This window comes from Diabrotica undecimpunctata, chromosome 5 (genome assembly GCF_040954645.1).
Source record: "Diabrotica undecimpunctata isolate CICGRU chromosome 5, icDiaUnde3, whole genome shotgun sequence".
NCBI lineage: Eukaryota > Metazoa > Arthropoda > Insecta > Coleoptera > Chrysomelidae > Diabrotica > Diabrotica undecimpunctata.
Genome location: NC_092807.1, coordinates 98,525,420 through 98,540,574, shown reverse-complemented (window position 1 = coordinate 98,540,574; position 15,155 = coordinate 98,525,420). Strand labels below are relative to the sequence as shown.

General features: G+C 34.5%; 3 protein-coding genes across 4 annotated transcripts in view; 1 reads left to right on the top strand and 2 right to left on the bottom strand.

Moving 5' to 3' along the window:
- LOC140441541 (uncharacterized) overlaps positions 1–15,155 on the bottom strand; it is a 129,942-nt gene that overhangs the window by 46,504 nt on the left and 68,283 nt on the right. The window lies entirely within an intron of this gene.
- The window catches only part of oys (lysophospholipid acyltransferase 6), a 312,406-nt gene that overhangs the window by 260,293 nt on the left and 36,958 nt on the right, over positions 1–15,155 (top strand). The gene's annotated exons all lie outside the window — the stretch shown is intronic.
- LOC140440910 (general transcription factor II-I repeat domain-containing protein 2-like) lies at positions 11,825–13,958 on the bottom strand. Its single transcript, XM_072531272.1, has 2 exons — positions 13,933–13,958; positions 11,825–13,676 (listed from the first exon to the last, which is right to left on the bottom strand). Exon 2 carries the CDS (start codon positions 12,833–12,835, stop codon positions 11,825–11,827), a length of 1,011 nt encoding a protein of 336 aa, XP_072387373.1. The 5' UTR covers positions 12,836–13,676; positions 13,933–13,958.

The window sequence follows — 15,155 nt, the reverse complement described above, 5'->3', positions numbered from 1 at the left end:
CTCGTTCCTTCTTAGGTTTTTAATATTAAAAAACCAGGATGTTTAAGCTATAAACGGAATTAGCTGCACGGTAATCCACTGGGGTTGCTAGCCCTTAGACGAAGACTCTCTGAGGACTTGTTGATAACTGATTAAAATGACATGATTGAAATGACATCTTAACAAACGAAACTAAAAAACAAATTGAAGCGTCATCAGATACTTCGTAGACGAAAATCAAAAAATATTTAATCAATGACAGACATAGAACTAGTCTGAAGATGATAGTAGACACAAAGAACAAACACTTCAAAATGACAGAACACATACCTACCAACCTGACGCTTGAAGGTACAATAAAAGGAATAACGATACAACCTTAGTGTTGTAAAAACAACATTTTATATTAATTTCAGTTTATTTTTCGTTTCCACAAATGTTGAATTTTATCTTATGCGACAGACTGTACCTTTTGATTGCAGGGTGTTTGTGCCATAAAATTCTTAGAAGGGCCTCCTTGGGTAAAACTGACGCCGATCGGTAGACAAGATAAGGTTTGGTTCAAGCCAAAAAAGAATTGCAGATGTGATTAGAGTCTCAAGTTAACAGCCGAAGGTATCGGCTGTGTGCTGGTACTCGGTACGCTATAATCTCTTACTCTAAAAAGTGCGGTGAAATGTGTATTAGTTTTCGCTATGTTCGTGCGCCCTAAAACGCCGGTAGAATAATGAACAATGTGGTAAAGCAAACTCTTTTTAATTAGTAATAGTGCTTTTGTAAATATTCTCGTTATTAAATGTGTAGTATCGATTAATTACGCTTATTTTTCTCTAAGTACAAACCCCTATAAAACCAAACACATACGGAACCATCGCCGTGAAGTCTGCTTATCTATATCGAAGGAAACTCTTGTACAGTCCATGGTCCTAAAATATTTCGTACTGTACACGCACGGGGAAAGGAATTTAATAAGCTTTCTCCCGAACAATTGTTGGAGATCAATCAAAGTTCCAACACTTAGGTTCATCAGACAACTTAGATGTATCAGAAATGAAGTACAATTATTTGTGGAACCTAAACAAGCCTTTCTATGGTTATATAAAGATGGGGGTATAGTAATAACGAATATTTTGTTGAAACAATAGTTTTGTCACCAGAAAGTCTGGCTAAAATATATAAGCATTAATAAACCTTATTGGTTGCATCAATAGTTTATTGTGATTAAGTAATACGGTTCTAAATACTATATACTAAACATACATTTGTAGATTAAAAACTGTTTGAAGAGGTTTCCGCGAGCCTAATTCTACCATTTGTATTCAGATAAGAGGTAACGATTTACATGGAGAACATTTACACTATTCGAACCCATTGAAACATTCGACAAATGTAAATAGCGTGAAAAAATACGTTAACGATTTGAAAAAACATCTATAAAAAAGCATTTTTTGCAATTAGATAGAATACTAAAAATAGAAATATGCAAAATAAACAAGTAGGTACGTCATTTTTCTATCGAAATGTTAGTAGAATGTGTGATATTTTTGATAATCCCCACCCAAACCCAAAATATTGATATGTTTTAGCTGCGGTAGCTACTTATTGTTTTTTTACATATTACTAAAACTGTTTTCTTTGAACACCATAAGTTCGGTCAATAAATTTCGGCGATTACTCATCGGAGCGATATTTCTTGCTACGGAGCATTTTTTTAGATCAGGTGGTAATTACTGGGGGCCAGATCTGAACTATACCGTGGGTGCGGAAGCAATTCGTAGCTCAACTCGTTTATTTTTACCATCGTTTTCATCGATATTTGACACGGTGCATTGTCTTGGTGAAACAACAATTTTTTCTACAAAAGGGTGGGGCCTTTTTTTGCGATTTCGGTCGTCTTCAAATGCTCCAATAAACCAATAAATATAATATTCGCTGTTGATTGTTTCTTTACGTTTCAAATAGTCAATGAAATTAATTCCTTGTGCGTCGGAAAATACACAGGCCATAACCTTTCCGGCGGTTTGTTGCGTCTTTGGTCGTTTTGGACAGCTTTCTCCGGGTGCCGTCCACTAAGATGACTGCAAAGTTAATTCCGGAGTGAAGTGTTGGATCCATGTTTCATCCATTGTAATACTGACGCAAAAACTCCCACTTCTTTCGATTAAACATGTCCAAACACCGCCGAGATTTTTCAATTCGTTGTTGTTTTTGCTCTGGTGTGAGAAAACTCAGCAGCTATTTGGAAAACAGCTTTCTAATACACAAATGTTTGTGTAACACAAATTCCTTGTGCGTCGGAAAATACACAGGCCATAACCTTTCCGGCGGTTTGTTGCGTCTTTGGTCGCTTTGGACAGCTTTCTCCGGGTGCCGTCCACTAAGATGACTGCAAAGTTAATTCCGGAGTGAAGTGTTGGATCCATGTTTCATCCATTGTAATACTGACGCAAAAACTCCCACTTCTTTCGATTAAACATGTCCAAACACCGCCGAGATTTTTCAATTCGTTGTTGTTTTTGCTCTGGTGTGAGAAAACTCAGCAGCTATTTGGAAAACAGCTTTCTAATACACAAATGTTTATGTATAATAGTCAACACGCTACCATTTGATAACTTTAGAGTGTCAGCTATATCTTGCAACTTTACTTTGCGGTTTTCTGGAATAACTGCATTATTTGGCATTCCATAGCGGCTAGCATCATTGGTGGCCGCATTTAAATTCAGCAAACCATTGTTTAATGGTTGTATTCGATGAAGCAGAGTTTTTGTAACAGGTTTTGAGCCATTTACATTGAGGACTGTATTTTTCTCCATCAAATGACACAAACAGTGATAAATCAACACACGAAATTGCTTTATATAAATTGTTTATAAAAATCACAAACCTAGCGTCACTTCAAGCATTGTGACTAGGTAAATAATAATCTGAATGACATGAAATTTTAACAGTAAACTTGTGAAGGTTAGGACTACCGAAATGTATGTATGCAAAATTCATTAGAATCGATGTCTCATGGTTAGTTCTGGGAATTATTGACTTTTTATTTTCTCATAATTGTACTAGCTCAAAAAGTACGATGGTCTTCTGTGGTCAAGTTGTCCAGAAGTTTCGCTTTTTGCAATTTTCTTAACTATTTATTCCATGAGCTTTACTTCAAAATCTCAGTTCCGGATATACTAGCAAGCATCACCCAAATCGGTAATAGGCCTAATAAGGAAAAGCGCAGCCTCCTTAGCGCAAGCTTCCGAATATATCAGCATTCAGATAATTGTCTGGAGTGACAAATTCCAACAGCAAAACACCCAGGTGGAACAATAACCTTGCACATCAAATAACAAAGTCAGACAAAAATTTAAGTTCATCAAAAGATTAGGTGAGTGGGACGACTATCACAAAACTTTAAAGGAATATAATAAGCAACTGAGAAGGTCAAAAACAGAATCTGTGTAGAAGGCATTGTTAACTTAGTTAAGTTTAATTTAGTTAAGTTACAGGGTAACTTTTATAGCTAAACATGGCAAAACCGAACAGCAGAAAGCTGATTTCCTGAGACCGATAAGTCGGATGTCACTCTTACGCAAGAATGAAAAATTGCTAGGTTAGGGATAATGTATTGGTTGGAAATCCGATTCATTAGGAAAATGGGTGCATTTCTCGATATTGAGGAATTATTCGACCACACCTCCAACGAATTAATCACAATGGTGATTAATTTAAAAGAAATGGATGAAACAAGCTGCAGATAGATTCAGCAATAACAAACAGAATGTTCTGAGCTATACGGATAATCTCTTCTAATGGCTCTGACTGAAATTATAGAATGAAATTCAAATGTAAGTCCGAACATAAGCTCCCTGAAGTCCAAAAAGTAATGGTAAGGTCAGAACATAGTAAGTGGTATAGACCATAGGGGCCTAAAGGAAAGTTCAGATGGACATCAGCCCAACAGAGGAATGGGACAGAGGAAACAGACCACCCAGGGTTATAACTGGTACACAGATAGGTTTAAAACTGCAGAAAGGTCAAGTGTAGGAGTATTTAGTAACGGTAGAAACATGTCTATTCCTCTAGAAGAATATCTTTCTCTATTTCAAGCAGAGGTTTATGCAATCTTGCATTTTAAAAAAGAAATTGGACCTTTTAGATTATGCAGGTCTCTTTAGCTACATAAAATTCTCCTGTCACAATGTTAGTCGCCATACTCCTCTGAAATTGTTGGATCGATTTTTATGAAACTTTATATTGTATACAGCGGGTCTGAGAATAGGTTATAATCTATATTTCATACTCTCAAGTGGTAAGGAGGACTAAGTACTCCAAACATATTTTTTTATTTTTCGGAAACATTTTTTTATTTTTATTTTTTATGATGTGGCATTAAACAATACATAAAACCTTTAATTTTCACTCTTCTATCACCAACCCCAATTTTTTAATGCATATATTAGTGTCACAGTTAGTTACCATACTCCTCCGAAACGGTTTGACCGATTTTTATGAAATTTTATGTGTATATTTGGTAGATCTGAGAATCGTTCGTAATCTATATTTCATACCCCTGTGACCATATTAGTAATTTAATAATTTTAATCCTAATCGATAACTGATCAATTATCACTAGATCAGTTATTCCCCGTCCGCTAGTATCACTTCTCTCCCAGTAAACAGCACGGAATAGGGATGAGCACAAATTCGGTCTCCTATACACAATAAGCCTTCTCTCACTCTGAAAACTACAAAGTTTTCGGCTATAGCGTAGTAGTGACGTTTGTATTTATCATTTTACCTTGTCAGTGTAATTCTCAAATAGTTAGTAATAATAGATTTATTATTCATTTGCTGGGGCGAGCTTATTCAGCGTGTTTTCCAGACATAGCTCACCATTTCAAAAACCATAATTAGAAGAGCAATACTAGTTTGTATAAAATGCAGATGTCGTTGATCTGAATGCGACCATTCTGAATTTTCTGTCAGGAAAGCTGTTTTCTTCCAAATCAGTTGACACAGTTATAAATCAGGATGACATAGTCAACTATTCTTAAGAGTTTTTGAATTTATTGTATTTACTAGACTCCCACCTAACAAATTACAATTAAAAGTAGGATCAGTGGTCATTATACTGTGTAAAATTAGTCAACCTGTCAGTAATAATAATAATTTGAGGCAAAAATCATCAAGGAAAAATACATAGGAGAGGATGTCTTGATCCCGCATATACCGATGATTCCAATGAACGTACCATTTAATTTTAACCGTTTGCAATTTCCCGGGAGTTTGACTTTTGCAATGACAATAAACAAATTCCAACGCCAACTGTTGGAAGTTTGCTAAATTAACTTGAGTTTCCATGTTTCGCGCATGAGCAATTATTCGTGCGTCGTAAAACGGTCATGGTTTTATGTTTATGCAACGCAAGGAAATTTTTGTTTATCAGAAAGCATGCAATTGATTTAAGTTTTTTCATATATAGGTAATATGTTTGTATGTTTTTTTTTGGTTTTTCACCGGCCTAGCTAGTATCTTATATACCATTGTTGGTTGAAATCGGAAATACCCCAAATCTGTCAAACCTGTTTCAAAAAAGCAATTTTACTATTGGCCAAATTACTCAGAATGATATGTATGGAAAATAAACTTGAATCATTGATCTCATCCACTTTAAATAAGTCTTCCGCAATTATATGAGTACTCGGCATTTCCAAAAGCTGATTAAATTATGATCAGCTAATTAAATTAAAATTGTTTTCAAGTATATGTTTTATTATCAGAGATATTCAAAAAAGAACAAGTATAGTACACCACTAAACAAAGTTTTCTCTTTGAAAAATTACGGAGAATTGTACGTAAGAACAATAAACGCGAAGCTAACTCATCCACTTCAAGATAAAGAATAAATTGAATTAAGAAAAAGTTGTTATCAATAATAAGAGCACTTAGCATTTCCAAAAAGGTGATTAAAAAAAATAAGAAAGGATTGGTTCAGAAAGATTCGTTGTCAATAATACTTTTGTGTCCCTTAATACACACAAATGTGTAGAAGTAAAACACGTACACAAGAAAATAAGAACGAAATGGACGATATATGTATTGACAATATTATTATGCCGGTTAATCACCCCGGAGCAAAAGGGTAATTTTTGGAATTTGTTTAAAAAAACTATTTAAACAATTTCTGCCCAAAAATTTCGTCCGGCACCCTCCAGATTTGTTTAAAGGGAACATTTTTGAACAATAATCGGCACAGAAACCAATCCAAAGCAAACCAAACCATCAGAAACATTTTTCTTACGGAAGCGGTTTCACAACATGAACTATTTGTGGAGTATGAGTCAAAAGAACTGGAAGCAACAAATAATACAGTTTCAAGATTCGTAAATGAATCTTGTAACAATATTTTATCTTCTCGAGGTTGTGTCAATCAATAAAATAGTATTGATCAAAACACCATCAAATCTTAACGTGTTTTATCCAAACCTAATTCACTATAAGTGTCTAGTACAAGACCAGAATCGCGTTGCTGGGACTATACGGCTGCAATTTCCACTTGTTAATGGGTTGATAAAAAATGGGAAAAAAAATTTCATTAAAGCTCCGTTAACGGTGCAACTTTTTAGAGAAATATTGCTTAACACTTCATTACCACCTGAACGTTAACTCGGTGGGTTAGATGCTGCTTTTTACCGTGCCGAATATATTTAAAATTTTAAAAGATTCGTATCGGAACTTTAAGGGACTGCTAGAAAAACGATAAAAGATTGTCAGGATAAAACATAATGATGGTATTAGATTTTGGTTTCGATACAGGGCTGTGACAAGCCGCTTATACGTATTTCGACCTCTTTAGGTCTCATCAGAGCGGTATATACCACTGCTCTGAATCGAAACAAAATTTGTCCCGTCGTAGGCCAATAATGTGTACAGACGACTGTACACATGGAAATCTCCGAGTGACACCAAAGGTAGAGTAGTCAGAAATCAAATTGACTTTGTCCTTGTTAGACAAAGATTCCGCAACTCTATACTCTCAGCTAAAACCTACCCAGGATTAGATACAGGCTCGGATCACAATCCTGTAGTAGTCACATTAAGAACAAAATTAAAGATCATTCAAAAACACATACAGAAACAAATTGACGTGAGAAGACTGAGTGAACAACATATAAAAGAGAAAACAATAGTGAACATCAAAGAAAATTTACAAAATATAGAGAAACTGAATAGAAATACTGATAACATAGACCAAAAATGGGAGAATATTAAACATGCCGTAATGCTGGCAGGGAGAGAAAATTTAACACCGAAAGAAAGGAAACATAAAGAATGGATGAATGAGGAAATACTACAGTTGATGTGTGAAAGAAGAGTACACAAAACAAATAATCCGATAAGATACAAAGAAACAGACAAACTGATAAAAAAGAAAATAAGAGAAGCTAGAGAAAGATGGCTAAGTGAGCAATGCCAGGAGTTGAAACAACTGGAGCGAAAATATGACTTTTTTAATGTACACAAAAAGATTAAAGAAATGACAGGAAGGAGAAGAACAACACAGACAGGACAGATCAAAGATACAGATGGTTTACTCATAACAGATTTACAACAAAAAATGAATCGATGGACAGAATACATATCACAACTTTTTGATGACAAAGATAGACAAGAAATCTCAAACGAATATACAGATGATACAGGGCCTGATATAATCAGAGAAGAAATAGATTATGCAATCAAACAAGCGAAAAGTGGTAAGGCCCCCGGTCCTGATGAAATTCCCGTAGAACTGCTCAAACTTATGGACGATGAATCTATTAAAATACTCCTAGATCTATTTAACACAATATATAGAACTGGAATAATACCTAGAGAATGGCTCCGTTCGACCTTTATACTACTGCCAAAAAAGGCAAATACAAGGGAATGCAGCGAATATCGTACGATAGCTTTGATGAGTCATGCTCTAAAACTGTTCCTGAAAATAATCCATAATAGGATCTATAGGAAATTAGACGTAGACATCAGTAACACTCAGATGGGATTCAGAAAACGGCTGGGTACAAGGGAGGCTCTGTTTGCAATGAACGTTCTCTCACAGAGATGCTTAGACATGAACCAAGAAATTTACACCTGCTTTATTGATTTCGAAAAGGCCTTTGACAAAGTACAACATGAACCACTAAGACAAATTCTAATAAAGAAAAATATAGACAGCCGAGATATTCGAATTATATGCAACCTATATTGGAATCAAACAGCAAATGTGAAGGTTGAGGGTAGGCTAACAGAAGAAATTCAAATCCGTCGAGGAGTCCGGCAGGGATGCATCTTGTCGCCACTTTTATTTAATCTGTATAGTGAAGCTATTTGTGAACAAGCACTCGAGGAAGAAGATCTTGGTCTGATAATAAATGGTGAGACGATCAACAATATAAGGTATGCTGACGATACGGTTCTCCTAACGGGAACGCTAGTAGAACTACAACATCTTGTTCAAAGTCTCAATATATACTGTAATAGTTACGGCTTGAAAATTAATTTGAAAAAAACTAAATTTATGGTAATCACGAAATCAAAGAACATCAGAGCTAATCTTGTTATAGAGAATACAACGATTGAGCGTGTGTCCTGTTATAAATATCTAGGTGCTTGGATCACAGACGATACTGATCAAACAAAAGAGATTAGATCTAGAATAGAAATCGCTAGATCAGTCTTTAATAGAATGCGCAAACTCTTTTGCAATCGTGATATCAATATAAAGTTACGAATACGAATGCTGCGATGTTATGTCTTTTCTACCCTGTTGTATGGAGTAGAGGCTTGGACACTAAAACAGTTGACCACAAAAAACATCGAAGCTTTCGAGATGTGGTGCTATAGGCGCATTCTCAGAATATCATGGATGGACCGCGTCACTAACACGCAAGTACTCCAAACTTTAGACAAAAGATGCGATATTCTAAATGAGATAAAAACTAGAAAGATGGAATACTTGGGGCACATTCTGAGAGGTGAAAAGTACGAACTTTTAAGAAATATCATGCAGGGCAAAATTAAGGGCAAAAGAAGTGTGGGAAGAAGAAAAATATCGTGGCTTCGTAATCTACGTGAATGGTTCGGGTGTAGTTCGATTGAACTTTTTAGGCGCGCTGCTAACAAAGTCGCAGTGGCCATGATGATTTTCAATCTCCGCTAGGAGTGGCACGAGAAGAAGAAGAAGGCCAATAATTATCGAAATAACTATTTACAGACGTAGCAACGCCATCTAATAACAACAAGAGAAATCATACAATTTCCTACCTGGCGAAAGTGAATTCAAATTTTTACCACTGTGCCTTCTACAACTTGCAAAGCAAACAGCTTGATGAATAACTCGGCAAGGGAATCTAAAATATGCATTGCACCTGCCGTTCATCATGGCCAAATTCGTAGTGAATTCAGTTTCTGGTACTCCAAACAGAGTAAACAAATAAAACAATGACGGTATTAGATTTTTATTTCGATACAGGGCAGCGGCAAGCCGCTTATACCTCTTTAGAAGACACAGTTTAGAAGGCACAGTGGTAAAAATTTGAATTCAGTTTCGCCAGGTAGGAATTCGTACGATTTCTCTTGATTGTCAGGATGTTTTAGGTGAAACAGAATTACAAAATAAATCTTGCTTTTAGTAAAAGCAACTTTTGTATTGGGAGAGAAACAATAAAATATTTGGAAAAACAGCAAATGGCATTACTTAGTTGAGTCGAACCAAAAATTAACAGTTTTGAAAAAAAAAAAAAGATGGAAGGTATCCCTGGAAAAATTGCTTAGATACTGTTAACATAACTCAAAGATGTAGGTATTAACAAAAAACGAAAGATCACACACATCACACAAGAGAACACCTTAAAGATAATTAATATGAAGTATGCACCGACAGCCAATGTGGACGTTAGAAGAAGCTTTTTGATTTATAAAAGTATTTTGAGTGACCGGCGCCGAAATTTTATGATGAAACATTTAAATTAGTATTGAGGTATATCATGCTTTAAACAAAAATGATATATTTTTTTTTTATCTTAGGTGTGTCGATAAGGATTAGGTTAAAGCATTTTTGTTTCAGTTATCTATTTTTTTTGTTTTTTCCATTTTATTTTTAAATTGTAACAATTATACTTAATTTGCCTATTGGGGTTGAAAGGGGAAACTGAACAAATACTGGGCTTGGGGATAGGATAAGCAAATAAATTAAAACGTTTGCGAACGGCTACTCCTGTTTTGGTTGGAGAACTGAATCGTGGATAAGGATTCTTTAATTTGGGGAGGACGGGAAGGACTAACTACAAAAAAGAAATAAAAAATACTTACAGAGATGTCCTGTGCAACACTACACAAGAAGATACCTAAACTATTTAAAATAGGACGCTTGTCAGTTTGTTGTCTCCACTTCTATTGACTCTCAACTGCCCATTCCGTGTTAAACTTGTCTCCTCTTATTAGGATTTCTTCCTTTTGTGGGAACTCTTTAAATTAAAACACGTATAGACACTACGCAGTTAATATTTTCTTTAGATAACTTCTCAACACTTGGGTGAACAAACTTCAGGTATCTGTGACGTATTAGCCAGAGATTTTTAAGTAAACAAACTTCAGATCACTGTTACGTACCAGCCAGGGGCGTATCAAATAAATTCTTATATATTTTTATATATTTAAATATTCGATGCTTAAGGAAAAAGATCATGCTACAAAATTTATAATAAGTACGTATTAGTTAGTTAGAAGTTAAGGTTAGAAATTATTATATATGTTTTGGGCTAATTTCCGTAAAAATAGGGTTTGTCAAACTTTATATGATTATTTTCATCCTCTTTTTGTATAATAAAATGCTTTTTTCATAAAATAATTATGCTTTGAAGCGTTTTTTTTTGCGGTTATTTGTGCTTTTAAATCCGAACTCAGTCATCATATTCATTATATTATCAAATATAAAATCGTCACCATTTTTAGTCCATGATCGAAAGAACTGAGTATAACAGTTGTTATAATCTGTAACAAAGTTACAAAAATACTTATTTACTAACAAAAATATGTTTTTTTCCATATCGTGGTTTAAGGTTAATGTATTATATTTATACAAACTTATAAGTTTGCGTAATGTGTGAAAGATAAACGTTTAAACAATATTGACGGGATTGACGCAACGTTTTGTAATTTGTAGATATCGCTTTATTTATTTTTGATGACAAAGAAAAAATACACAGATTACGTCTCGAAAAAACTATATTGAAAATAAAGTACGATGTGTTGATATCTAATTAGCCAAGATTGGATCCGTGGAAAAAGAAAATATGCGTTATCATAGCAACAAAGTGTAACTTATTATAAGTGTCAGATTAATGTCACGTCAAAAATACTATTTCGAATTTTTACAAAAAAAAAGACAGTCATGTAAAATCAAGAGAGTATTTTGGTTGCATTATAATAAATGTCCCTTTAGATCAGTCAAAAGTCAAGGTATACTTGTTGATGTTAACTATTTGTATAAACTTTCAGGGATTCAAGTATAAGCCCGCTTCAAGGTGAACTACGTTGGTGTTCATTATGTAAGGTTTATACCAGTTCGTCGACTGGTGGTACTTTCACTCTGATTTAATCAGATTTCGTTATTTTCGGTCTTTCTGCAGGTTCGGATTTTAAAATTGATGATAGTTTTTGGATTTGGTCTAGAGCAGGGATGCACAGACTTATTAAGACTAGGGACCACTCGGGCAAATCATGAACTGATGGCCGGCCGGCCGCCAGAAGTATAGGTAATTAAAGACAATAAAGAATTGATAATAATTTATTAAAATTGAAAAATAATTTATTATTTTGAAGCGTGGCACTGCATAGTGCTTACAATCTTTTTTATATTTGGCTCAAATTTACTTGTAGCAACACGTAAAACTGCTTCCAAACTTTCATTTGCAAGTCGGTTTCGATTTTTTGTTTTATTATTATTTAGTATTGAAAAAGTTTGTTCACATATATAGGTAGAACCAAAGAAGCTGGCATATTTCAGAGCGTTTATGCGCAACTCTTCGTACATATTTTTATCAATGCAGCGGTAAAAGTTCAGCAAGTCTCCTTCGTTGAATTTGTTGCGTAAATCTTGGTCGTTTTGAATGTGGATAATTTCTAACTGCATTGACTCTGGTGCATTTTCAACTGAAATCGTGAAAGGATTGCTGAATATGTCCAACAGAGGTTTCACTTTTTTAAACTCAGAAAATCTTTCTTGAAAAGATTGAATCAAAATATCTAGCTTTTCTACATAACTGAAATTAATCGCAGTTTTGTTGAATTTTTCAGCCATTTTCTTATAATTCGGAAAATGATTGTAATTTCCAGAATTCAACTGTGATCTGAAAAGTGTCAGCTTGCATTGAAAGGATGATACATGAGCGTAGAGCTGGGGTATCAGTTGATTTTTGCCTTGAAGCCGTGTGTTCAAGACATTCAAATGATTTGTAATGTCAACTAAAAAAGCCAAATCACACAACCAATCAGGATTTTTAAGTTCCGGGACATCCCTTTGCTTTTCCGCCAGAAATATTCCAATTTCTTCTATTAAATTTAGAAATCGTTCCAGTGTCAATCCACGGCTTAGCCACCTTACTTCTGTATAATACAGTAAATCTCCGTATTCGCTTTCGATGTCATCAAGGAATTGTTTGAATTGTCTGTGATTGAGTCCTCGTGATTTTATGAAATTTACAATCGAAACTACCACTTTCATGACATTTTGAAATTCAATTTTTTTAGAACAGAGGGCTTCTTGGTGTATAATGCAGTGAAACTGCATAAGATCTTCAGCGTTTATGTTTTTTTCTTGCATATGCTTTTTCAGCAAAGTAACTAGCCCGGAATTGACACAAATAATCGAAGGAGCACCGAAGTCACAACTCCCGATAATTTTGATAAGTCCAAATCAGTTTTTGAACACTCATCCAAAAGAACATTGAGTATATCAACTCCTTTTATTTGACCTTTCAATGAACATATTCCTAATAACTCTTCTAAGACTTCAAAATCTTGAGTAACACCTCGTATGAACATGAGAAGTTGAGCTGTGGAACTAATATCAGTGGATTCGTCGAGTGCTAATGAAAAAAATTCAGTGATCTTAGTTTTTTCAATTAATTGTTCCGCAATATTACCTGACAAAGATATTATTCGTCTTTGGATAGTCATACGATTCAGTTGAATTTTCTCAAACTTTTTTGATGCTTCTGGTTACATTTTCTTAGCGGCAATTTCTATGCATTCTTTTACAAAATCGCCATCATTGAAGGGGCGACTTCGCTTTGCTATCATTCGAGAAATTTCATAACTAACTTCTGTAGCTGTTTCTGAATCTTGAATGGGTTTTGTAAACATAGCTTGCTGACCAATAAGCTCCCGTTTTAAAGACAACATTTTTGCTTTCTTAATTCGCCTGTAAAGTTGGTAAAAGAAGGATGCTGCGTTTCATAGTGCCTTTTTACATTATATTCCTTTGCAATCGCAACAGAATTCTTGCAAGTTAAACAAACGACTTTGTTATGCGACCATACAAAAAAGTATTTCTCAGTTAAAATTTCTTGAAACTGCCCATTTTTATCTTTAACCTTACGTTTTTTACTAGGTCCTGGCTTCTCCATGTTGCGTTCTAATCCTGGCTAGCATTAACACAGCACCTGAAAACAATTACAGGACCTACTTAAATTACCCATCCTTTTTTAAATTATCAAAAATAATTGATTAAATATTATTCCTAAGAAATTTTAAGATTTTTATACAGATTTTATATCTGAAATAATGACGTAATTATTACAATTAGAGAAATTCTGATAAAAATAGTAATTTCTTTGTTTTATTTTAATATTTGGCCAACATTAAAGCTAAATTTGATTAAATAGGTAGGGAAACACTTAATAACAGAGTTTTACTTACGATTTCACAACACAATTATACACGGCACTTGACGGGTTAACACTGCAATAGTAAATCGACGTGTAACTGTACTCTGTGCATACGACTGTGGAAGCTTCGTATTCCTACGTGAGCAATCGGGAATTCAAGACTACTGCTATCTCGCTTGCTCGCACTGCGCTAGAACATTCTTGATTTCTCTACTATTTTAAACTTTATATAAAGGCAGCAAGCGATGTTACTTGACTTAGCATTTTTGGGCACTAGATTCAAATAGCGCGCGCGAGATTCAAATTACTTTTCGAATATATATATTTTGTTTGGTTTTATTCTGGAATAGAATTCAATAGTTTTCGAATGTACAAGAGTATTATTTTTGCTGTCGGCGGGCCGCATGCGTCCCCGTCCCGCGGGCCGCGGTCTGTGCATCCATGGTCTAGAGTGTGAAAATTCAAATCGGTAAATTTGTATTACAATATGGATGGCGTTTTACCGTAGAACTCTTGTACTGGTTTTGATCACACAAAGTTCTAATCCTTTTGTAGTACTGTCCTACTGTGTTGCCGGAGTATGTTTGAATTCTTAAATTATTATTATTATACCTAAAAGACATAAACACGTAAATACAAACATGGCGTAAAATAAAAATTTGCACGATATTGAAGAATGCATTCTACTAAACGGGTACCGGTTGAACAATATGTCTGTAAAGTTAGCATATCCATTTTATAAGGCCGAATTCAGACTAACACTATAATTTGTTACTAATTTATTACGGAAGGAAAAAATATATTGGTGTAGCCCTTAGCATAACCTATATCTCGATAAAAAAAGGGGTACAGGGCCCATCTTGGCGGCATATGTTATTGCTAATTAATTGATGTTGATTAGTACATTGACCAATCCCCAAAAGCTACCTCATCATCTCCCTAGCGCAAAACTCATCCCTGGAAAATCGAGATATTGGCCAAAAACGTTGAAACCAGAAAACTGAACCGCTATGAATTAATTGCTAATTTATTGCTGAATTTTTATGCCAAGAATGATGACGGAACCTATCTTAGCGTCATATTGTATTGCTAATTAAATTTTCTTTAATAATGTTTAACTTACTTGCTAAATTATTCCTATCATCCTTCAATACAAATCTTATCCCTGGCGAAATAGTGCTGATACAGTTTATAATAAATAATATATCATTTGATCCTCGCTTTTAACTTGGAAAGCTTTTTGCTATATATTTC

Coding starts and splice junctions, on each gene's coding strand:
- LOC140440910 (XM_072531272.1), bottom strand. CDS start 12,835: ATGCAAGAAAAAAACATAAACGCTGAAGATCTTATGCAGTTTCACTGC.